Consider the following 24,067-nt stretch of genomic DNA (forward strand, 5'->3'; position numbering starts at 1 on the left):
ATATTTTTTTACAAAGTTATTTATTTTAGTAATTATATATACATAAAAACAATATTATTAATTCTTAACATCGCATATCCCTGGGTGGTATTTATCATAAAAACATTTGAAACGAAAATTTTGTCTACATTGAGCGCAAGTATTAAGTACTTTGTAACGGCTTGGTTAGCCGTTTAACAAAGAAAATTAATACAGGTTCAAGGGCCTGGGCCTTGTTTCATTGACCTTTGTGCAACTGCCCTCTGGCTGACGGTTTTCGAAGGACGAACAACGGAGCACAAAGGACTTGTAGTCGTACGCGAAACTCCAAAGCGAACGGTTATAAGAACGGTTGAGAAAACTTTTGTGAATAGAAATTTATAGACGGAAATCAAAAAATCTCATCGGTGCACAATAAGATCGGCGAAATATCACATTTATTATAAAAATTTTATAATAAAAGTGGTAGAAAGCACGCAGTGGAGAGCGCGTGGTAGAGAGCACGCGGTGGAGAGCACGTGGTAAAGAGCACGCGGTGGAGAGCACGTGGTAAATTGAAAAAATATAATTTTTTAAGCAAAAGGACTATTAACCTAGTGATAAACATGGAACAAACCGACGAACCTGGACCCTCAAATATTCAAGAGCCAGTAGAAGAAAATGTGGGCACTAAAAATAAAATAGATATCCGCAACGCTGTGAAATATTACGAGGCGCTATTAGAACAAAATGGCGTCATTTCACAACCATCTTTTTCCACTATTTCTGAGGAATCAATTTTAGTGGCAAAAGATCTTTATAATCACACACAAAAAATTTTATTAGAAAAACATTTTATTACGGACAAAGAATTAATAACGATAGTGGAAAGTGATACTAACAATAGTTTTGAAGAAGTAGAATTTGATGAAGAATCTGATTACAAACCAGAAGAAAAACGTAGGAAAAGCGTGGAATTAATTTCACTTGATTATAAAGTAAAAGTTATTAATATAGCGAAACAACATCCAACATAGAATTTAAAAACTTTACAAAAAAAAAATGTTTAAAATTAAAACGAATGGATTCGTTAAAAATATGGGAAGAACAAATAATAAGTGGTGGAACTATTTATGACAAATATTCTATAATTAATTCATGGACTTATGATCGATTTCTTGAGGCTCGACAAAATAATATGCAAGTTACAACAAGAAACTTGCAGCAATGGGCTTTAGCTGCTGCAAGCCAGTTCAAAAATTTTGATTTTAAAGCTTGCAAAACGTGGGTATCATCATTTAAATCCAAGCATCGAATTCGTCAACGAAAAATTACAAGATATGTTTTGGAAAGAGAAAGTGCATCAATTGAAGAAACCTTGACTGCTGCAGAGAATTTTAGAATACAAGCTCGACATTTAATACAAAATTTTAATCCGAATTTGGTAATTAATACTGATCAAATAGGATGCCAGTACCAATCTACATATAATAGAACTCTTGCAGAGAAAGGCGTTAAAGAAGTTCTTGTTCAAAGAAAAAATATAAGTAAAACAACACATAGTTACACGGCACAATATTGCATGACGTTAAGTGGCAAATTATTACCATTAGTTTTCGTCTGTTTGCAAGAGACAACTGGTATCTTTGGACCTAAAGTTCAAAAAGAAGTTGATGAATATCTTAAAAAATACACAAATGTAATTGTAACATCGACGACATCAGGAAAATTGACAACGGGTTCCTACAAATATTTTTTAAATACAGTTTTAAAACCATATGTTAAAGAAGAAAAATTTTTATTACTCGTTAATTCTTGGGGAGGACAAACCAAACCAGAATTATATGATGAAACTTTTATGGATGAAAATCGCTTAACGACATGTATGGTTAAAATAATTCCACCCAAATGCACACCTCTCGTCCAACCATGCGACATTTACTTTTATAGGCAAGTAAAAAATTTTATAAAACGCTTGCAAAATTGTACATATTTACTGGAACAAAAGCGTGAAATTCATTCTCGAGAAGATTGTATCAAAATTCAGTCAATTGTGCACCACCAACTTTCCTCAGAAATTTTTAATAATATGATTAAATACGCATGGTTTACCGCAAAACTTTCTGATGACAGAGAAATATTTATGAATGTTAACGAAGTATGCTTTAATATGAATAATTTACAAAAGAATTGTAATTGTACAAAAGTATCATTTATTACTTGCGCTCGATGTAGACAAAATTTTTGTTTTGAATGTTTTTATGACAAATACCACCCAGGGATATGCGATGTTAAGAATTAATAATATTGTTTTTATATATATATGATTACTAAAATAAATAACTTTGTAAAAAAAATATAATCTTGCGTTATTTTTATTTCTTCTTTTTATATAATAATGTAATAATAAAATAAGATAATAATAAGATAATAATTATTAAATTTTATACCAAAATGTGAAAATTAAAAAAAAAAAAAAATACATAACGGGAATCAAACCAGTGATTCCGCGCTTACTAGACCTGCGCCGCCCGCTCTGGACTACCACGCTGCTTCGAAAGTAAGTATTACCACAGTATACTAAGAGACAGTAGGGACAGTGAGCGTCGGTACCTTTGATCTTTTTCAGCCAAATATTTCTGGTCACATGACCCGGCGCCATGTTTTTGGGCGGCAAATGCCGTATGAATAATTTTGTGGGCCTCGAGAAATTGAAGTCTTTAGGCAGCAAATGCCGTATAAATAGTACGTGGGCCCCGAGAAATTAAACAATGTTTTTATTTTAATTTTGCATATGCACATTGGAAGGGTGGGTTTGTTTACAATTATATTGCACGTAAACGAATTTAGCGGTTCGCATTTTCTGTTTCTAAAAATTATGTTGCAACTTTATGTGTTGCAATCATTCTGACCACGAGTGTACACGTTGTAAGAAATTAAACAAAGTTACAGCACTAAGCCCAATACTAACTTATAAAGCTAGTGTATGTACACTACTTTTTAAGCTAGTGTTGAGCTTGGTGTTAAAACTTTGTTCAATTTCTTGCATCGTGTATGTACACCGAGCTTTAGGGACCATCAATTGCTAGAATCTTGGTCCGTCTCATAGTTACACCTCATGTCAACTGCCTTTATTAAATAAATATATTTCTTTTCTTTTGTTTCATTATGAGTTCAGAGTTATTAACCCCTTTAAAACATAACAAATACGTTATTAAACTGTATTGAAATTAAAGCAATTTCAAATTAATTTACAGTCAACGCTATTGGTGCGCCCAAAAACATGGCCGCTCGTAGATGCGCGAGCGAAACTGCGCGGCTGACAAATTTTCGCTTACTGTCCCTACTGTCTCTTAGTATACTGTGGTATTACTGTTCTGTACTTATAGACATACAAAATATTTAAACTAACTTTTCTCTCTTATTTTTGAGTAGTGCGTCGAATGGCTTTACCAAGTATCTCTAGGAACACCAATCTTCAAACCCTGCAAGTTTGAAGAAAATCGGTGTTCCGTTGAGCGCGGCCTCCCCTTGTGAGACTCCCCCATGCTCTAAGTTCAGTTTTCTGTTTACAAGCATACTTTGGGTCTAGTCAATTAGTGCCTCTGATATTTCATGTTTGGTCAGTGCTTCTTGTATCACCTTATATGAGATTCTATTGAAAGCTCCTTCGATATCCAAGAAGACCCCCAATGCGTAGCCCTTGTCCTCCAGCTGTCTCTCTATCCGCCCCACTAGTCGATGCAGTGCCATTTCTGTCGACCTGCTCTCCCTGTCGGCAAATTAACAGGAAACCAGTGGGTGTTGGATCAGTAGTCCTCTTTTTAGATATCCATCAACCAGCCTCTCCAGTGTTTTTAGCACAAAGGTCAGGCTGATGGGTCTGTAGTCTTTGGCAATAATGTGCTTGTTTCTTTCTGGCTTGGATATGAAAACTACTCTAGTTCCCCCATGCTTTTGAAACATGTCTCAGAGCTATGCTAGCTCTAAGTATTTTTGTTAGTGGTCCCATCAGCACTCCCAGTCCCTTTTGCAATGGAGCCAAGAATACACCGTCTGGTCCCGTTGCTTTGTAAAGGCCGTATGAGTTTACCGCCCATTCTACTCTTTTGGGATACACGGTTTTGGCTGCCATTCCCTGGGCTTGTAGGTTTCCCTGGGCTTTTTTTGTGCAGCCTGCTTTATTCTGTCGCAGCTGGAAACCCGGAAAATAAACTTACATCAAGTGTTTTAGTGTGCTTTGCAAATTGTTCTTATATTTGCCATTCGGTAGTTTTATACAGCCCAAATGCGATTTATTATTCACGCTGAAGATTTTGCTCAGTTTCAAGGCTTCTGCTGTTTCTTTGGTACTTTCGCAATAGTCCCTTCAGCTTTTGCGCTTGGCTTTGATAATGACTCTTCTGTATTTCTTTTGAACTTGTCTAAAGTTCTACCAGTGGGCAGCTCGTCCAGTACTTTTTGCCTTGTTGAAGAGACGTATCGCGGTCGACCTGAGCTTTCCCAGCCTCTGGTTCCACCATGGGACCCTGATCTTACCGCTTTTTAGTCTCTCCGAGCAGTTGTTCTCATAAGCCTTGGTTATTACTTTCCCAAGGCTCTGTGCTGTTTTATCCAAATTATTTTTTATGTGGAATCTGGTTGGGATTCTGATTACTTGCACAGTTAAATCCGCTCTGTAATCTTCCCACCTAGTCTGTCTTGGGTTTCTTTCCCATGTTGTTTCCGTTTTTGCTTGCAGGGTGTAGCGTATGCTTCGGTGGTCCGATCCTGAAGGTTTACTCAAAACCCCAGTTTGTCACGAAGCCCGCCACACCCCCCGTGCAGAGCGTTATGTCAATAACTTTATGTCTTCTTGAGTTTATGAAGATGAAATTATTGCCTCGGTTGAGAATAATCAACTTCGAATTGACAATGAATTCGTGTAAGCTTTCTTCCCTCGGGTTGATGTTTGTACTGCCCCAACTTAGATGATGGGAGTTTGCGTCACAACCCAAGAGTAGTTCGCATCTTTCGATCCTGGCCATTTCGACCAGTTTACTTACGCTCTCCTGCGGCGGTGGCTCCAGAGAGTTGTAGGGCATATAGATTGACCCAATGTACATTTCTCTGGTCCTCCCGTCGATGTTGCAAAGTCCGATCCGAATCACCGTCTGGTCCCCGTGGCCGACCTGTGGAACTAACACTGCATTAAGTCCTTTGACCAAAATACATGTTCTAAGCTTGGTACTTGAGCGGGCATAGTATAATTTGCCACATTCTCCTAAGCCTTTTACAGCATTATTTATGAGTCAAGACTCTTGTATTAATGCTATTCCTGTTTGCATCATAACCATGCTCCTGGCTAAGATCACCGAGGCGCTTTTGCTATGATGCAAGTTAATTTGGGTTATTGGAAAGCCGAGCCTAGCCATTTTTATGCTGGCCCAGCCTCCCAACCGTCTTTCCCTCTCATCAGGACCCTCCTTGCGGTCCTTGTCAAGCAGCCTTACAGCCGCCCGACCCGTCTCGCAAAAAGGTCTGAATTTAAAGGTTCTCAGTACCTCTAGCGATGTCCCGCTCACCAGGCAAGCAAAATAGGAGTTTGTTTTATCCTCCCCTGGCTTTTCAGCCAGTACTCGGTTTTCCCGTCGGTGCAAGCAAAAACGAGAGCTCTTTCTCTTTTCTACGACTCGGAGGAGGTCGAAGCTCTTGTTCCTTCTGGGAGTTGGAGGATGTTCTCCCGGATCACTCTCATGATCCGGGCGATCTCTTCGGCTCCTAATTTCTTGTCAGGATAGCCCTCTAATACGAAGACTAGCCTGGCAATGCCCTTGGCCGCTTGGACATACGATTCTTGGTCGTCGACCTTTGGTCTCTTATCTCGGCAGTCAATACAACAGAGTGGTGTGGTCCGACCTGATCCGTTTACCCGTCTCAGGCCGGGCTCCACCACCCCCTTCCCCTGAACAGCTGCAGTTGAACCGGGGGAGGCATTTGCTGTCCTTTCTTTTCCCCCTGCTGCTGCTTTTTAAGGCAGTATCTTGCGGCCCCGCTCAGCTTAATTCTAGTTTTGAGTTGGTCCCCCGAGGGTCCCGCCCCAACCTCAAAGTTTGCTTTCGGTTGTTTGCTGTATTTAGGAGCCGCGCCCTGGAGGGTGTTGTTTATGTTTAGTTTTTCGATGACTGGTTCCATTTTGTTCCTACGAGTATTGCTGAAGCGCAGTATCACCCGGACAGAGCCGCGTTGCCCGGGGCTTGGTTATATACTTCTAGATTTCGCTCGGTATCCAGGACTGACCGTTCAAGACGCAGCTCTCCCTGCGTCATGCAGCCCTCGGCACGGTCCAAACACCTTGGCTTGGGTGAACCACTCCTTGGTTCCCGGTAGAACAACCGCCCCACGTCTTTACATTCATTGTTACTCTCCTCGCGAAGAGTCCCATACACACAGGAGAGTCCGTTTATTAAGTTCTTTTCATTTATACTCGAGGCGGACTAAGCCGATACAGCAGAGTACGCCCCGTTGGCTCATTTACTCGCCGTGAGGCAGGCGACGAGATCCCGTCCGTCACCAAACTAGTTTATGACGGGCGCGATCCCCTCCGTCTTCCCGGCTAAATCCATTTACCAACGGCAAGGTCAAGTGGCTCCCACAGTGGGTATACCTCCTTAATTTTGATGACATTAACTGCGATTATGTGATGATTCGACATTAGACTTACATACTAGTTGAATTATCTTAATCTTACTATCGTTATAATTTGCTGAAAAAACAATCAAGAAATAAAATATAATACTAATAATATTTAATGTAAGCGTCGTACGAGGACTCAGCCTTTGAATAGTCTATGACACAGACAATAAACTGTCAAATTGTTAATCTCATGTTAATTGTAAAAAGAAATTATTCAACTCGCTTATTTAGAAAAAAAGAGCAGACACTCATTTGGTTGAACTAAGACCAGATGTGCTTTTACACTCATGTGTGCAGCCAATTGAGTGGTCACTCATTCGGTCGAACTAGGATCTGATAGATTTTACTAATAAAAAGCGTTTGCTCATCCCTTTAGAAAACATGCCGCTACAAAACACGACTAAATTTAATCTATCAGAAGGACGGTGCACCGCCGTATTTCTCGCTTCGAGCGCGGGGAGTATTAGATACTCGTTCCCTAGACAGATGGATGGGGCGAGGTGGCTTAATTGCGTGGCCAGCACGTTCGCCCGATCTAAATGTGCTTGATTATTTTGTGTGGGGCCATGTCAAAGCACAAATCGAAGATATGCGTAATCGTACGCAGGAAGAAGTCTGCGACGTGATCGTAGTCCCTTTCAGCACAATCACGCCAGAGAGCAGCAAATTGTTTAAAACGCTGGACTTTGCTTACAAGCACAAAGACGGCACTTCAATGTGCTACGTTAAATTTTTTACGGTGGATTAGGCCTTCAGAGAACACCACTTTATTTACCTTTTTACAAAATGGTGTGAAAACGATAGCCTTTCTTATAAAAAATTTTTTTTAATTAAACTCGGGGAAGTTAATTTTACTCGCGCGTGGTTTCTTTATTTTGTTCGCCTTGCTCGCGCGTAATCGCTTTACTTCGCTTGCGTGTAGCCGCTTTGTCTTGCTTGAGCGTTTATCGAATCGTCTCGCTCGTCGCGCGCAGACTCCGCCCATTCGCTTTAAGATATTTGCCGCAGATTGTTGCGCGCTTGCTCTAACGCGTCTTTCCTCGTAGCTCGCACGAATATTACATTTCAATTTTTTTCTCATTACCTTTGAGAATTTCGCAAAATGATACTGAACTTTTCGTCTTGTGTTGACGAGTTATACAGGGTGTCCCAAACAATGTGTCACTCCCAAAAACTATGGGTAGAAAATTGAAATCTAAGACGAAAAGTCAAATGTAATTTTTAAAAATTCTCAATAGTTTTCGAGAAAAAAATTAAAATATATAAAATGTATAGACGTAAGAGTGACAAGGAAGCTGCGCGTGAGTGAGCGCGACAGGCGAATGACTAAAAATGGCACCGTCGTTTGTCGCGCTCATTCACGAGCAGCTTCCTTGTCACTCTTACGTCTATACATTTTACATATTTTAATTTTTTTCTCGAAAACTATTGAGAATTTTTAAAAATTGCATTTGACTTTTCGTCTTAGATTTCAATTTTCTACCCATAGTTTTTGGGAGTGACACATTGTTTGGGACACCCTGTATATACCTTGTTAGAAAATAAGAATATGCTAAAATGCAAAATAATACTTGTGCCTTTGAAAACTTTGTGCGTTTAAAAACTTTCTCCTTTTTTTGCTTCTTTATTTTATTACTTGCTGGCGCCGTGTCTTAGTTTTATTGTTTGCTGGCACCGAGAAATTTATAACTATATCCGGTCACGTAGACCGCCTGATAAGTGTCATTTTTCAGAGAACCCGGGCCATCCCGTAATATTATGCGCACGTCCTTAAGAACAAAAGTAGGGCAGCCAGGCATTGCAAGCCTCCGTGGCGATTTGTTAGTTGCAATCTGTATCGCGATGCAGAAAGACCGTATAGTTTTAAAAAGAATAGTTGTCTGCTACGACATAGCAATACTTAGTATTTTGCATGCTCCGTACACTTTGCCAGGCTTGTTCGCGTGCAGCAAAGCCAGCAAGTGTTTATTATTTCTTTATATCATTTTTATCCTTATTATTTTTGTACGTTCTTTTTTAATAAATAAACTATTTTATTATTTTGCAAATTTTGTGAAGTGTTATTGAAAACTCTAACAACCTTTTTTTACCGGCTCCATAGGTATGTTAAAGATACCCAGTATACAATATGTAAAGCCAGTATCCGTCTTTAACTTAATATTTTACTTAATAGGATTTTTCTATTTATCTTTGGATGCCCTATCTACCATTAAAAACTTTTTTAATTGATTGCGGACACTCTTGTATACAGGGTGTTTCAGATCAATGGACTTTACAGAAAAAGGTAAATAAAAATAATCAAAACAAGACGAAAAGTCCTTTACCATTTTTAAAAATTCTCAATAGTTTTTGAGAAAAAAATTAAAATATATAAAATGTATAGGCGTAAGAGCGACAAGGAAGCTACGCGTGAATAAGCGCGACAGGTGAATGACTAGGAATGGCGCTGTTGTCTGTCGCGCTCACTCATGCGCAGTTTCCTTGTCGCTTTTACGCTTATACATTTGATATATTTTAATTTTTTTTCAAAAACTATTGAGAATTTTTCAAAATGGTAAAGAACTTTTTGTCTTGTTTCGATAGTTCTATCTACCGTTTACGATAAAGTTCATTGATCAAAAACACCTTGTATACATATATATTTTTTTTAATCTTATCTAATATTTATCCCTACATGTATAAGTATAAAGTTTCATCAAAATCTGAATTTTTGGATGCATAGTTTTTTTGCGTCAGCAGCGAAAATTTCTACAATATCTTTAAATAAAAACTTTAAGTTATAGTTTTATCAAGATAAAGCTTGTGAGAAAAGATTTCTGCCAATTAATTATAAACGTTTCATTTTTAATGTTTTATTTTTATTTGCGATCTTAAAGAACAAAATTGGAACGTAATAAAAAAACATGTGGCAATAAGCGTAAAGCAACGAGCACGCGATAATCACAATTGTTAAATTCCCGGTAGTAAACTACGCGAAATATTAACTAAAACACGTAATACATTTAAGATAATAAAAACAAAATGTAAATATGTAGCGATAGATAAAGAAAATAACAATTATGTACTGTTAAATAAATATAATGTAAAATAATGTATAAGTAATAATAAAAGTTATGTAAACGAGCAAAATCATCCAATATATTACATTACGATAACCGCACCATGCATATGCGAGCAGTTACAGAGCTGGCAAAACGACCAGACATGTGTGAAATTTGAGGCGTAGCATTACGAGCAATGTTCTGGAAAACATTAAACGAACTGCAAGCGTGGTTATACTCAACAACGAAAGAACAAATAATAAAAATTCAATGTAGACACAAACCAAGCAAAAAAACTAAAAACTAAAAAAAAAAAATTGACATTACAAAAAGCATGCAAAGTAACAACAGCAGACATAACAATCAAACCAAAGAACATAATGAACGGTAACGAAATAGAACAATACATACCGTCATACAACTTAACAGACGAGACAGAAAGAAAATTAATCGATAGAACAAACGCGATATTAAATAAACTAATGGAAATTAAGAGCGACAAAATAATAAAAAATCTAGACGAACTTGAAAAACTAAGCGTAGACCTGAATGACATGAACAAACAACTAAAAAGTAATACACCATTTATCAATAAAACAATAATGTACACAACAGGGACAAGCGTCTTGCTATGTATAACAATAATAGTAACATTAAACGTGTTAGCAATTGTAAAATTATATGAAAGAAAAAATAAACGTACCACAAAAACAACGCAAAATAGTAAAATTAAACTTAAGAAAAAGCAAAAGAAAGCGATACCGTTAGTAAAAATACCAGGATCAACTGTAATAGAACTGTAAAAATTATAATAATGTAAGAAAGAAAAGATTGAGGTGTAACAACACACTCAACCTTTTTTTTTGCCTAGAAGAGAGGGGTGTTGTAATTCGAGCCCCAATTACAATAATCAAATAATAAACAAAATTGGCAGAAGATCTCGCAACAGGCATCAGGTGAGGCTGCATCAGCAACTCACTTAGAATGATAAAAGTAAGAAAATATAAATATATCAATGAATAGAAGAAAACACAGTTGCGAGACATTATTGCCGAAATTGCTGAGGTTGCACTAACCGAGTAATCGAGTTACGGTCATGCAACCTGCTGACGTCAAAAAATCAGTTTTTTGATAACTTGCAAAAAGTTTTAAAACAATATTCTATTGCGCCGAATAACATTTGGAATATAGATGAAACGGGAGTAATCACCGTACAAAAACCAAATAAAATCATTGCTCGACGTGGATTTAAACAAGTAAGAGCGGTTACATCAGCGGAAAGAGGCTCGCTTGTAACATTGGCTGTTGCAGTGTCTGGAACGGGCAATACGATTCTACCTTATTTTATATTTCCATGCGTTCACTTTAAAGATTTTTTTATTAGAGATGGGCCAATTGGTTGCCAAGGTGGATGTAATCCCTCAGGATGGATGACTGAAGAGTTGTTTATTCAGTTTTTGAAACATTTCCAAAATCATATTAAATCTACCAAAAAAAAACCATGCCTTCTGATTCTGGACAATCATGGATTTCATCTTTCTATAGAAGAATTAAAATTTACAAGAAAAAATGGCATAATTATGCTCTCATTTCCACCACATTGCACCCATCGCTTGCAGCCATTAGATAGATCTGTTTTTGATCTATTAAAAAATATATAAATACAGAATGTGATCAATGGATGCTGAATCATCCCGGCTCAACCATGAAAATTTATGATATTCCGGGTATAATTGCCAAAGCTTTTCCTTTGGCTGCCACTTCTATCAACATCATGGCAGGATTTAAATCTTGTGGCATTTGTCTTTTCGACCGCAACGTTTTTCAAGATCACGATTTTTTAGGAGCCTCAATAACCGACAGGCCAGAAAATATAGCAAAAGAAGAATATAACCCTGAAATAACGACAAACTCTTCTTCTGCCATAGAAGAGGCCCCTTTAATCTCCGTTGAAATAACAGAGTCATCTCAAAATTCAGAAGCACAAACGCAAATTGAAAATCATCAACCTGGTTCAAGTCGTTTTATTTTATCTCCCAAAATTATATGATCAATGCCAAAGGCTTCACAACGAAAGCAAGTGAAAGTAAACAAGAGGTAATGCATATCTGTAATATTAACAGAAACGAATTATATTGAAGAAAGAAAAATAATTTTGAAGAAAGAACAAGAAACAAGAAACAAAAACAAGAAAAGCGAAAGAAAGTTAAGAAAATTGATAAAGGGAAAAAAAGAAAAAAATTTCTAAAAAAGACAAAGAAAATAACGAAGAGACCTATTGCCTTGTCTGTTTATCTGCATATTCAGCAAGCAAACCGAAAGAAATTTGGGTTCAGTGTCAAGATTGTAAAATGTGGGCACATGAAAAATGTACTTCAGAATCACCAACTTATATTTGTCCTAATTGTTTGTTAAATTATTCTAATTAAAACTGTTTTTTGTTAATATTAAATTTTACAGTTTAATGTGTGGCTGAAGGCCACGACATGGCACGCTCCGACCCCGCGCCGCGACCACCATCGTTCGCCCGAAATGCCGCGCGGTCCCGACCGGGAAGTTTAAGTTACGCGGGCCGGCCAACCGCCCGCGGCGCGTAGCGCGGATCTCCGTAACGCGTAACATGGGCCGCCCAACCGCCCACACCGCGCACCGCCACCGACCGCTCGGGGGTGGGAGCCACCCCACTCTCGGGCCCACGGGTATATAAACTGTCTCGAGCGCAGACGAGGCACCTTTTCCGCGCTGGGGAGCACCCCAGCAACCGATCCTCCAGGACTTGGGCGCTCCCAAGTTTTCCTCGACCGGGCTCACCCGGCTTTCGAAACCGACTTTGCTCCGCAAGACTCGGGCGCTCCCGAGCCTTCCTTGACCGGGCTCTCCCGGCCTCCGACACCGTTACCTCCAAGACTCGGGCGCTCCCGAGCCTTCCTCCGACCGGGCGCTCCCGGCCGTCCTCGACACCGTTACCTCCGAGAGTCGGGCGCTCTCGGCCTTCCTCGACAACAATACCTCCGAGACTCGGGCGCTCCCGAGCCTTCCTTCGACCGGGCGCTCCCGGCCGTCCTCGACACCGTTACCTCCGAGACTCGGGCGCTCCCGAGCCTTCCTCCGACCGGGCGCTCCCGGCCGTCCTCGACACCGTTACCTCCGAGACTCGGGCGCTCTCGGCCTTCCTCGACAACAATACCTCCCAGACTCGGGCGCTCCCGAGCCTTCCTTCGTCCGGGCGCTCCCGGATCTCTCTCTCTCTCGCCGACCCTGCCCTAGCATTCAGCCTCGTAGGCAAATTACGCTGCTGCGCCGCCGACTCGCGACCGCGGAGCCTGTCCGACCGATACGGCCTGAACGGCCTACCTTGTAACCTGCGCCGCCGACTCGCGACCGCGGAAACTGTACGAACGGTACGGCCTAGAAGGCCCACTCTGTAGCCTGCGCCGCCGACTCGCGACCGCGGAGACTGTCCGACCGATACGGCCTGAACGGCCCACCTTGTAATCTGCGCCGCCGACTCGCGACCGCGGAGACTGTCCGACCGATACGGCCTGAACGGCCCACCTTGTAACCTGCGCCGCCGACTCGCGACCGCGGAGACTGTACGACCGATACGGCCTGAACGGCCCACCTTGTAACCTGCGCCGCCGACTCGCGACCGCGGAGACTGTACGACCGATACGGCCCGGACGGCCATCCCGTGACCGCGGAATTGATACATGTAATACGGCCTAAGCGGCCTGGACTGTTTCCCGCGTCAATCCAGCTCCCGGCGGATGTTGTTTCATTTACTTTTAGTTCCTTTTATGCTATTGTATTATCTGTTTCTTTACGTTATTTCTTTTGTTCTCAATCAAACATAATAAATCACTTATTTTTACGTTGACCACGTCTCGGTTCCTTTCACTCGTACCCCGGATTTCGACGAGCTTTCCGGCTCCGAAATTACCGTGTTACAAATGTTTAATTTTATTGTAAAATAATAATAATATAAATTATAAAAATATTAAACAAAAATTATTATAACAATAAATAAACAAATAACAATATAAATTAACAAATAACAAAAAAAAACAATAACAATAGTAAAATAATAAATAAAAATGTCATTTTCTTTAATTATAACGGGTTTTTACTTTTATAAATCAGTTATATCTGTATGTGACAACTAGCCCCAAGCACTGTGACAACCAACCCAGATGCGGGGTAAAATGTTCAAAAAAATATTTTAATTAAATTAATTATATTCTTACCCGTTATTATTATTCGCGTGACGTTTTGTAAATTTCATAGCAAACATATACCCTATAAAACTTGATAGATTTGATCAGATTACGTTGCGTAAATCACGAGTAATACGACAATAAAAAAAAATGTGACAACCATACCCGGTCTCCCCTACTAGTAAATTTATATTTTACAACATTATATTCATTTTTCTTTGGTATTTTCGTAACAATATATCAAATTTACATTAAACATATTTATATTTTTTTCAGGCATATAAAACTGGTGAAATTATACAATCATTTGAAGGATCGATTATTGATGATGATATGAGAGAAGAGGTAAACGTACTATATATTTATCAAAATTTAAAATAAAGATTTCCAAACAGATGTCATGAAAAATTTTATTAAAAGTTTTGATAAAACCAATTGCCGCAAAAATCTTACGACTATTTATATGTTATTGGCAATAATGTAATTCGCAAATTACATTTTATTTCATAACATACACTAACAAATAAGTAGTAATTAATTGATTTAAAATGTAAATTGCTGTTTTGTATTGTGTTTGCGCGGCGAGCCACAAACGCAACTACTATAGTAATGGTGGTTGTTTAAACAAACAAAGGCTCCATTATTTAAAGTTGTTTGCGATGTAACGCGAAGTATTAGAATTGGTAGAAGTCAGGATAAACTGTAGATTGAAAAACAAGAAGTTGCACTGTCTTGATGATGATGATTTAATTTATATACTTTGCACAAGTTGAAATACAAATAGAAAAAGAACTGCTGCAAGCCGTTAATAGAAATGTAAAATCGCAAAGCGCGTACTAGACTTCAAGGTGCAAGCACTATGCTAGCAAGTCTCAGACTGACAATGAGAGACGTCTGTTGCTGGGCCAGGAAGCTGCAGTTCTATTCTTTGTCTTAGAGACAAAGGCGTAAAAGTTTCGAGAATCGGTTCTTCCCGAAGGTACTTCCTCGTTGCCATACGTGATTAGGTACGCACGGCTTCAGGAAAATTACGTACGTATGCTGGCGCATGTTATATAAAAAATGACCTTCGCTGGTCAATAGAATTAGAAAGCAGGCAGAAACAGAAACTCTAGAGTGTTAAATAATTCAAATAATCTTAAACAGTGATAAATCACTTAAAAGTAGAAATTACACTGAAAAATCACTGAATTTATTTTTAAAGAAAAATACACTAGTTGTTGAACGACGATGTCTACCGCGAAACGGATAATTTTTGCAATCGACGGCGCGACAATGAAGTTTTAAAGTCTGCTTTAGATGCGAAGGTTCTGATCAGATGCTGATTCGAGTACACTCAGGACTCTACTAACTGGCAATGATGTGAGGAAACGATGCCAGGCCACTGTTGCTAGGCTGGTTTCCTATGTCTCCAATGATTATTGGAGTGAAATTACGGGATGCCCCGAGTTTCGAGAACATTTATAATGCATAAACAAAGATTGGCGCCAGTTCTTAAATAGAGCACGCTCAAAAGCTGCAACAAAAAGCCATCCTGCAACATGAGCGTTTTAGAGACGATCGTTTTGCGACGATCTTTAAATCTGAGCTTGCTTGCCTCATTTATTAAATCTCAAATAACTGCAAAATATGGTACGTCAAATATAAAAATAAAATAGTTTTCTTGAACAGTAATAAAACCTATGTTAAATGAGAGTTTTCAATTTTTTATAATAGTAGTGTTTTTTCGTGGCGGGATAAACCTGAAATTTGCTCGTTAGGATGAGAGAGAGCTGAGACATACATTTGAGTTTGACATAAAATGGATTTATATCCACAAATTAAATATTTACAAAAAATTAATGTGTATGTGTGCGTGTGTTTCTGTCGTGAGTTGCCTAGTGAAGACATGCAATATTCTTAAGATTAACGAAGCGTTGTTGATTGCGGGTGTACGAGGTGGGCTATACCGAGGTGCGTATCAGTATCTTAATGCTAAATTTAACACAGTGCCGAAGAAATCCGATGTAACATAAGTTTGCGAACATAGAAGTATAGTCGTCGGTCGGACGTACTCGAGCCAATAAAGTGTCCAGGAGCACCCGAGACGGTGGTGTTCAGAAATCTGACTGAAAGCACTCGAATTAAGAATCGGCACGCGCTCCTTGTTACCGTGGTTGGAGATACTTTTCGTCCTCGCTCGGCAGTCGTATGGCGTAGTTGTTCAAGACTCTGCAATCTTCTACGTGTACCTCGAGCTTCTCGGTCGAGTCAAAATAATGCAGACATTTGAAACAAAAATAAAAATTATTTTTGATAGAATTTAAACTAAGCGATACTCAGATTCGGAGAAAAATATAGTTTATTCGGCGATCAGTATATACACAAGTCAGAGATATAAATTCCACACTCAACGCGGTTGCGGAAGAACAAAAAAACCAAAACACAATGAGCCACGAGTCTTGCGATTACGCTGTTAAAAGGATCGCTTCCCTTTTTTTTACACGCAGATTTTCACGACAAGCGGCATGTGAGACCAAAATTGTTATAAGTTAGATGACAAGACAGAAGAATAGTAATGTTAGAACTTTATTTAAACGTACTGCGTGACGGTCAGAGAAGAACTGATGCTTCTAGATAATAAGAAGAGGAGCTGATGCTTCGAGACAATTACAATGACAGTCACGACTTATTTAGTATACATTACATTTGCATTGTGTGCTCGCATTACATTTGATAGATAGGATTAGCAGGAATCTTACATTGCAAATATATTACAGAAATAATGCGGAATAAACTTGGCAAACTTGTCTTGCGAAACTCATTAACAAACTATATTTGGAGCATGAAACCTTGCGGTTTTATACTAATCCCAACGCCTAGAACGTTCAGGCACGTTCCAGAACCGGAAATACGTCATATAGAAATCATCTAGAAGAATCGAAAAGCAGAAATTGTTGCTAAAAAGACGAGAGGTTAAAATTAAAATAAGTGACAGAACGCCAAGGCACACAAACACGGCGCTCGCAAAACGATAACAAAGCCAGCACAGGCCGCGCAATCACGCTAGATTAGCTGTGGGATCACGCATCTACAGCGTGCCCAGCGACTCGAACTCGAGACAAAAAACCCAACCAAAAATTGCCACATTGCGTGCGACTGGATTAAATTATAACCATACAATCTTAACAATTTTAGAATATATTTTTTAAAACAATATTCAAATATTTAAACAATTTTTGCCAATTGCAAAAATGTTTTTTATGTTTTTATTTTTTTTAGCGCTCAATTGCGAGTGGACGAGACGCTATAAATTCCTGATCGAGGCGAAGTGTCCCGCTTTATGGTCTTCATGTTGCACGTAGAGCAGATATACGTGCCTGTCCCGCTTCTTTTTCTCGTCGCTGAGACGTATCAAAAAAACGTTAATTTTTTCATGTTTTTCTCAAAAACGTATACGTTGATGGAGAGCCTGTTCAGTCACTCTAGTCTCGCAACGTTTTTCAGAATCTCAGGAAACTTCACGCCTTTAACGTTCAATACCGTCTCGTAATACGGGTTCGAAAATTCCTGAACCACGTGCTGTTTAGCGGAGTAAAGAGTCACCACTACCGACTACGTGAAACACGCGTTATCCATAGACTTTACGCATACCTCAGCTTTTCTTGCGACTACCTTTCGCGGCAATGTAACGTGACATTCCGCGCACATCGGATTACATCTGTTCACGTTGATTGTCAAATTCAGAATTCGCGACAACGCCCAACAACTGTTGCGTTACTGAAACTTCTCGAGAGCGGTCAGCGTGAGTTCGATCACGTGTTGTCGATACCACTTACGCACATCCGTTTTTTGAAAGATCTAACAGTTCTTTGTGGTTATGTTCTTATTTGCGTGTTTCTCTCCGGCCGTGTGAACTCGGCGTTGAACGCAGTGTTCACTTTCACGCAATGGTTTACGCACACAATGTCCCGCAAACTTGTGCGCATCACGTAATTCGTGTCCTCCAGGAATCGTAGCGGCTCGATGTAGTCAACGTTGATTACCACGCCCGTTGCGACAAGACTTTTGAACGCAATCTCACCGGTCATGTTAGAGTCATCATCGCCGTCGACAGCACTGATGCTCGCGTACTCGCCACCCTGGTGTATGTAACGTCGGTGCAATTGATTTCTGGCATCCAGGTGTCGCGCGATACTTACCAACGTGGATTGTAGACACCCGACAGAGAGGCGCGCCTGCTTGGCGTAACTATGTTTCTCAAGCTGTTTCGCCAGCTTGTTGCATCGTTCGAGCCACGTGAAACACTTGCCCAGGATAGCTACGTGGTCGACCCGCACCAGGAGTTTGCATTCTTTTTTTTTTAAAAAACTTTCATCCATTTTTCCGTGAAATGTTTCTCGTACCGATGCTCGTACTGTAATGTTCTCTCGCGTGAGTGCGAGATAAATTCAGAGACGCGAACATACAGCTCCAAATACTTTTTAAAAGTTGAGAGTTCTCGTTGAGCTAATGATGTTTGTACATTTTATCTCGCGCATTTAAGAGTTCCGCCAGAGTTTCGGCCATGAATTGCATGCACCTGACGATATTGTACTCCATAAAGAGGCACGTTCCTCGAGCTAATTCATCAGCTCATCGCGCAAGTTCTCGCACTGTTTCAGCTACGTGACGCAATTGTCCTGGCTCGCAACAGTATCCCATGCAAAAAATCTGTGCCGCGCGTTAACTTTTTCGTTAAAACGTATCCAGTGCTCACGTCACTCGCGTAGAAGGTCTCGATCCATTTTTTCTCAACAATCACTCACGTTGCCGATCGTTGATTAAACTTCGCACATCAAACAATGTCACAATGGCGACATGTTCGCCGAGCGTACAGAAACGCGTTGAGATTGCCGAGACAACGTTCACACGCAAACAGATCGCGGTAACACGATTTGTGCAGTTTCACAGTTATAACGTACTTTGCATAAAAAATGTTCATCTTTGTTTAGCAAATAGAGAAATCTATATTTGTACTTCCCGGCGAGGATTCCATTAGCGCAGGCTTACCGCGCTGAGGTCGACATAGTTGCGTTAAAAAAAAACGTTGTGGGTGAACGAGAGGAAATATGGCGAATCTTCGTATGTGAAGCGTACATCATATATGGTACTTCTTTTGATAGCTAATAGTTCGACAAAAAACGGAAGCTAAAAAAACCTGTGCCTTATAGCCGCATCTTCTCATAGTGAGATATTGGTATCTGAATTACTGTTTTCTGAATCTTTGTTTATGTGAAGCATAACTGCGATCTGTGCTGGATTGGGGAGGCGAGCTGTTCTCGCCGCTGTTACACCACGTGGCACCGACCTTTTTCCCTATCTCACTACTATTGTTAACAAGGTAAAGAGTCTATGATTTTTGTATCTGTTCTGGCTTTTCCCTCCTCCCACGCAGGGGGAGGGTTTTTACACGAAATGTTGGTATGATTTTTGCTTGGCTCATTTATCCGTTACCCATTATTTTTACCTCATATTATATAGTCCAATCTACATTCGCTTGATCTTTTTTATAAGAGTTCTATTCACTCTTTTTCGTCAACTAATCGTTCAATTGTTCGATAAACAAATCACCGTGTAACCCGGTGTCGCTCAACGGAAAATATTTATGCGTTGTATTTTCTCAACGATTGGAAGTAATAAATCAACCACTCGTAGGTGTTGTCAACTTTTAAGACGCCGCAAAATAATCTCGGTCGCGAATAGAATGTATATCTGCGCCTCACAAATGTTCTGTTACTAACAATTAATTTATGAAAATCCGTATCGTATATAGATCTACTGAACGATCCCGCGACGCTCTGTGCCAAGCAAATTTTTTTTAGCACTAGGTACTCTAGTAAATTGTAGCTTCAGTACCGTGCAACAGTGACATGTCTCGTGAAACGTTCATTGGTACCGCGCACACATAGTTCACAATCTCGTAAAAAGCGGATGATGAAACTTTGCGGTGGGCTTTCGTTAGCGCGAGACCCGTTTGAAAAATCATCAAGATGATCAGCCTCCGTGTCCTCGATTGCCTTCTCGCCGTTATCGAAATTGTAGATCGCTTTTACAGTTGTGTACATTATACTATCGCACACCAAACACACATCGCACGGATATATTGCGAATGTGGGAGCTTTATAGTTCGAGTACCATGTACCTCAGATCGAGTGATGCGGTCCTACTATGTGATTTTTGCAAAGACAGGTTGGTGAACAATGTCCACCACATTGATCATATAAGACGAATACACGATATAATGTTTCTATCGACGTAGTAATAGTAACTGTATACCGCGCAATGTCTCATACTTTTGCTGAGCGCGCTTAAACGCACTGCATCTATCGACTTTATGACCCACTCCTCAACATCGTCGCTCTCGTACGCGCTATTATACGACAAGGGTTAAGGCTTGTTGTTATTCATGTCGCTGTCAAATCGCTCACTGCTTTGTCATAAAACAAATTATTTGTAACAAATGCACCGTACCAGAGTTGATGCAACACTTTTGCCCATGATAGAACTTCTCTCTATTTCTCATGAATCATATCGAGATATTTTTCAGCTATATGACATTTTTGAGAAGAAAACATGTACGCAAAACAATTGTCATGGCGGCACAACCACCCCCTTTCTTTCTAAGATTTCTTTGCGCTCAACTGTTTAGCTTAAGACGCATTTTTATTCACGGAGCATTTTCTTCTCCCTGATGCTTCTTTTATTCTCTGCCGAACCATATTGAATTATTTTTTCGCGGTATCACTTACCGCTACGCACTGTCACGTAGATAAAAGGGTAGAAGCGAACGAAAGAGTACACGAATATATTATGTTCGCTGTGCAAAATTTAACAAAAAAAATTATAAACCGGAAAGAAAAAAAAACAAAAATATAATTTCGCAAAATTATAACAGAGGATAAACCCGCGATCCTCAAATCAATTACCCGGCTTGTGCCTATTTCGCACAAAGCAAATCCCAGTACGATAGTCCGAGTCTAATACCTGTCGCTGCCCGTTGGGTCACAAAATTACGACTAAGGATATAAACGCCACGCCTAAATTTTAGAAATACGTCAAGGCGTAGATCAAACTAACAAAACGCAAACGGAATAATACAAGGGCTCGCAATGTCCTAGTCGACGCAATTTATCCTAAAGAACGCGAATGATACAATAACACAACCTGTTCAAAAGAATGCACGCAATTAAATCTACGGTAATACGGCAATATAAAGAACGCAACGGTAATACGGTAAATAAGTCTCGCGGCACAACAATACAAAAACGCAAATACCGAAAATCTTTCGCTCACGCGCGCGGAACGTGCCGTGGCACACACGAATTTCCACTCGCGACACTCCCCTTACCCCGAGACTCCCCACTGCGCAATGCTTGTATAACACTTGCTGCATGCTATCTTCTCGTGGTGGCTGTTTGCGATATGGCGTCCCGCGACGCGGCGAACACGGCACATCGTAAACGGCAAATTTCCCCGGTGGCTGAACGCACCAGGATGCACCCGATATAATCCCACGGCGCGGCGATGACCGTTGTCGCTGTCCCCAAATTCTGCGTTGTTGCGGTCCTCGTGCCTGTACCCCGTGCTCAGTCTGTCGGTTACGTGATAGATACGTGCGGCTTACGGCTCTTCGCCGCTTACCTCCACAAATCCGGCCCGATTCTTGGCCAGCCCCTGGCTGGAACCTGTACGTAAAATACAATTACTTTTCCGGGACCGAGAAAACTCCTGGTTCTCCGTCACGGACCGGGCACTCACGGTACGGCACGTGATAGCCACGTGAGCAGCAGCTCGTCGGTTGCTATCCCTCGTCGTCGTCAGTCCCGACGGGTGGAAAATCGATGAGGGATCCTTGAGGGCAGAAAATTGATGAATCTTCCTTCGTGAGCGGAAAGTCAACCGCGCCGGCGCGATGGTCCACCACGCCCGTCGGTATCGCCGAATTTTCCGCGGGTCGATACATAGATCGGGTCGATAATCCGACACCGAAACCGAGAGATAACGTAGATTATCGTTACACCGCACAAATCGGTGCATCGTAACCGAACGAGTGCTCTCGAGTAATCTCCGTGATGATTGTTGTACATGATAAAGATAATTAACAAGGTAAGTGCTTTTTAAATGTTTGAAATAATTTTAATTTTATAAAAATATTAAAAAAATTATTTTTTTTCCTCTTTTTGCAGGAAAAAACATGAACATCGAGTACATTAGTCCTCGGTATCTTGCACGGTCGCCCTTAGAGGTGCGCATAGTGTGCGTGGACACCCTGGATCTTTTCTGGGTTATTTTTAAAAATGGTGAAAAAGAGCACGAGGAGATACTTATATACTCGGCTATGAGGATGGAAAGGATTGGCCACACGCTGCAGCTATTCCTGTAGTGTGTACAAGTGAAATATATTGTCGCCATCCGCGAAGGATGTCGATGGAAACAAAGCATCGTTGCCTACGTTGACGAGGAGATTAGATGTCCGTTAACCTCTACGACTAAGCACACGTAGTCACCAGAAGCCGTTCCAAGTGCTACATGTTGAAGAATCACTTCCGCGAGTTGCCGCAATAAACAATATCGTGCGCTCTGCAATGAGTGTTATCAGTGAATACGGTATATTGGAAACAATAAGATATCGACATTGCAAAATTGCTGTTCGAGAAGAAACACGGATGGATAACCATTCAAAACAATTCGAGCGACGAAATCGTTATGGTGACGTTCGTGAGAGCTGACTATGGTAACGTGCCAAACGAGGACATGTCAAACATACTGGTGCGTTGGGGTACGACAATACTCATTTCCATTACCACTAGTAAAAAAGAATCTGTGGGTTTTATTCTTTATTCGTTTTTATAAAAATTTTGTAATATACATTTTATATTTTACAAATATATATTAATTAAAATATTCTACATTTTAATTGTGATAAGTTTTTTTTGTTTTTAAAAACTAACCTATCCTTTTTCTTATTAGAGTGAAACATTTGCATTTATCATTATATTATTTTTTGACGACGACAAAATTAAATATCCTGCCGCGAAGACATAAACAAGAGAATGGACAATCGATAAAGCGATAGCGAGTTGTAACGCTTAGACTTTTGCGCGACCCGGACTGTGCTCGTCGGGATCGAGGTTCAAAGTATAAGCTGTGACACTGATTTCTGCTAACCACTTATGTAAAATTTATTAAATCGTTTTACATTATACTCGTGGTGAGGCCACTGTGTGACATTAACAAGTTATTTACATGTGCGCCAAGGCGCTTCGGAGTGGATATAGGATATAAGTCGAGTCGTCACGGTTGGCACCGTCGCGAGCGTATTGTTAATATCGGACACAAACGTGTCGGTCAAGATTGCTCGTATACAGGAAGTTGTCGGTAAACGGTAGTATAAAATGAGCTGTCGATGTCGGTGATAGGTTTGCAGAGGCCGCAAGCGTACAGATCGAACGGTCTTCGAGTTGCTAGTCGGAGGCGTCGGTAAAAATGCGTTGTTGTTGATCGGATCGGACGCAAGTGTCGCAGAAAAGTGTACGGGCCGACGTCGGTGTACCCGTCGAAGGCGTCGGTGAGATGCGCTGTCGCCAGTCAGATCGGTCGCAAGGGTCGCAACGGAGCGTACGTTATCGCGGTTAAAATTATCGCAAAAATCACAGAGTCCACCGAGATGTCTTTGGTTGAACACCGCCGTCGGTCGGTACGTCGGGTAACTCCCGAGTCCGAGGCCGGAAAACCCCCAAGCGCGCCTAAGAAAGATCCGGATAACCTCCCGATTCCAGGTAGGAAAGTCAACGAAAGCTGGCCGAGTATGTCTCCGAGCCGACGGGCAATGCTCCGGGTTGCCCCGAGAGAGAGAGAGAGAGAGAGAGAGAGAGAGAGAGAGAGAGAGAGAGAGAGAGAGAGAGAGAGAGAGAGGGAGAGGGAGAGGGAGAGGGAGAGGGAGAGGGAGAGAGGAGAGGGAGAGGGAGAGGGAGAGGGAGAGGGAGAGGGAGAGGGAGAGGGAGAGGGAGAGGGAGAGGGAGAGGGAGAGGGAGAGGGAGAGGGAGAGGGAGAGGGAGAGGGAGAGGGAGAGGGAGAGGGAGAGGGAGAGGGAGAGGGAGGGGAGAGGGAGAGGGAGAGGGAGAGGAGAGGGAGAGGAGAGGAGAGGGAGAGGGAGAG

General features: G+C 40.8%; 1 protein-coding gene across 1 annotated transcript in view; it reads left to right on the forward strand.

Moving 5' to 3' along the window:
* LOC139106367 (gustatory receptor 68a-like) overlaps window positions 1-24,067 on the forward strand; it is a 134,331-nt gene that overhangs the window by 66,014 nt on the left and 44,250 nt on the right. Inside the window, exon 3 of the mRNA XM_070663081.1 lies at window positions 14,165-14,233. Within this exon, the coding sequence (XP_070519182.1) occupies window positions 14,165-14,233 (69 nt within the window). The remainder of the gene's footprint in view (window positions 1-14,164; window positions 14,234-24,067) is intronic.

Source organism: Cardiocondyla obscurior, linkage group LG11 (genome assembly GCF_019399895.1).
Source record: "Cardiocondyla obscurior isolate alpha-2009 linkage group LG11, Cobs3.1, whole genome shotgun sequence".
In the NCBI taxonomy this organism is placed as follows: Eukaryota; Metazoa; Arthropoda; class Insecta; order Hymenoptera; family Formicidae; genus Cardiocondyla; species Cardiocondyla obscurior.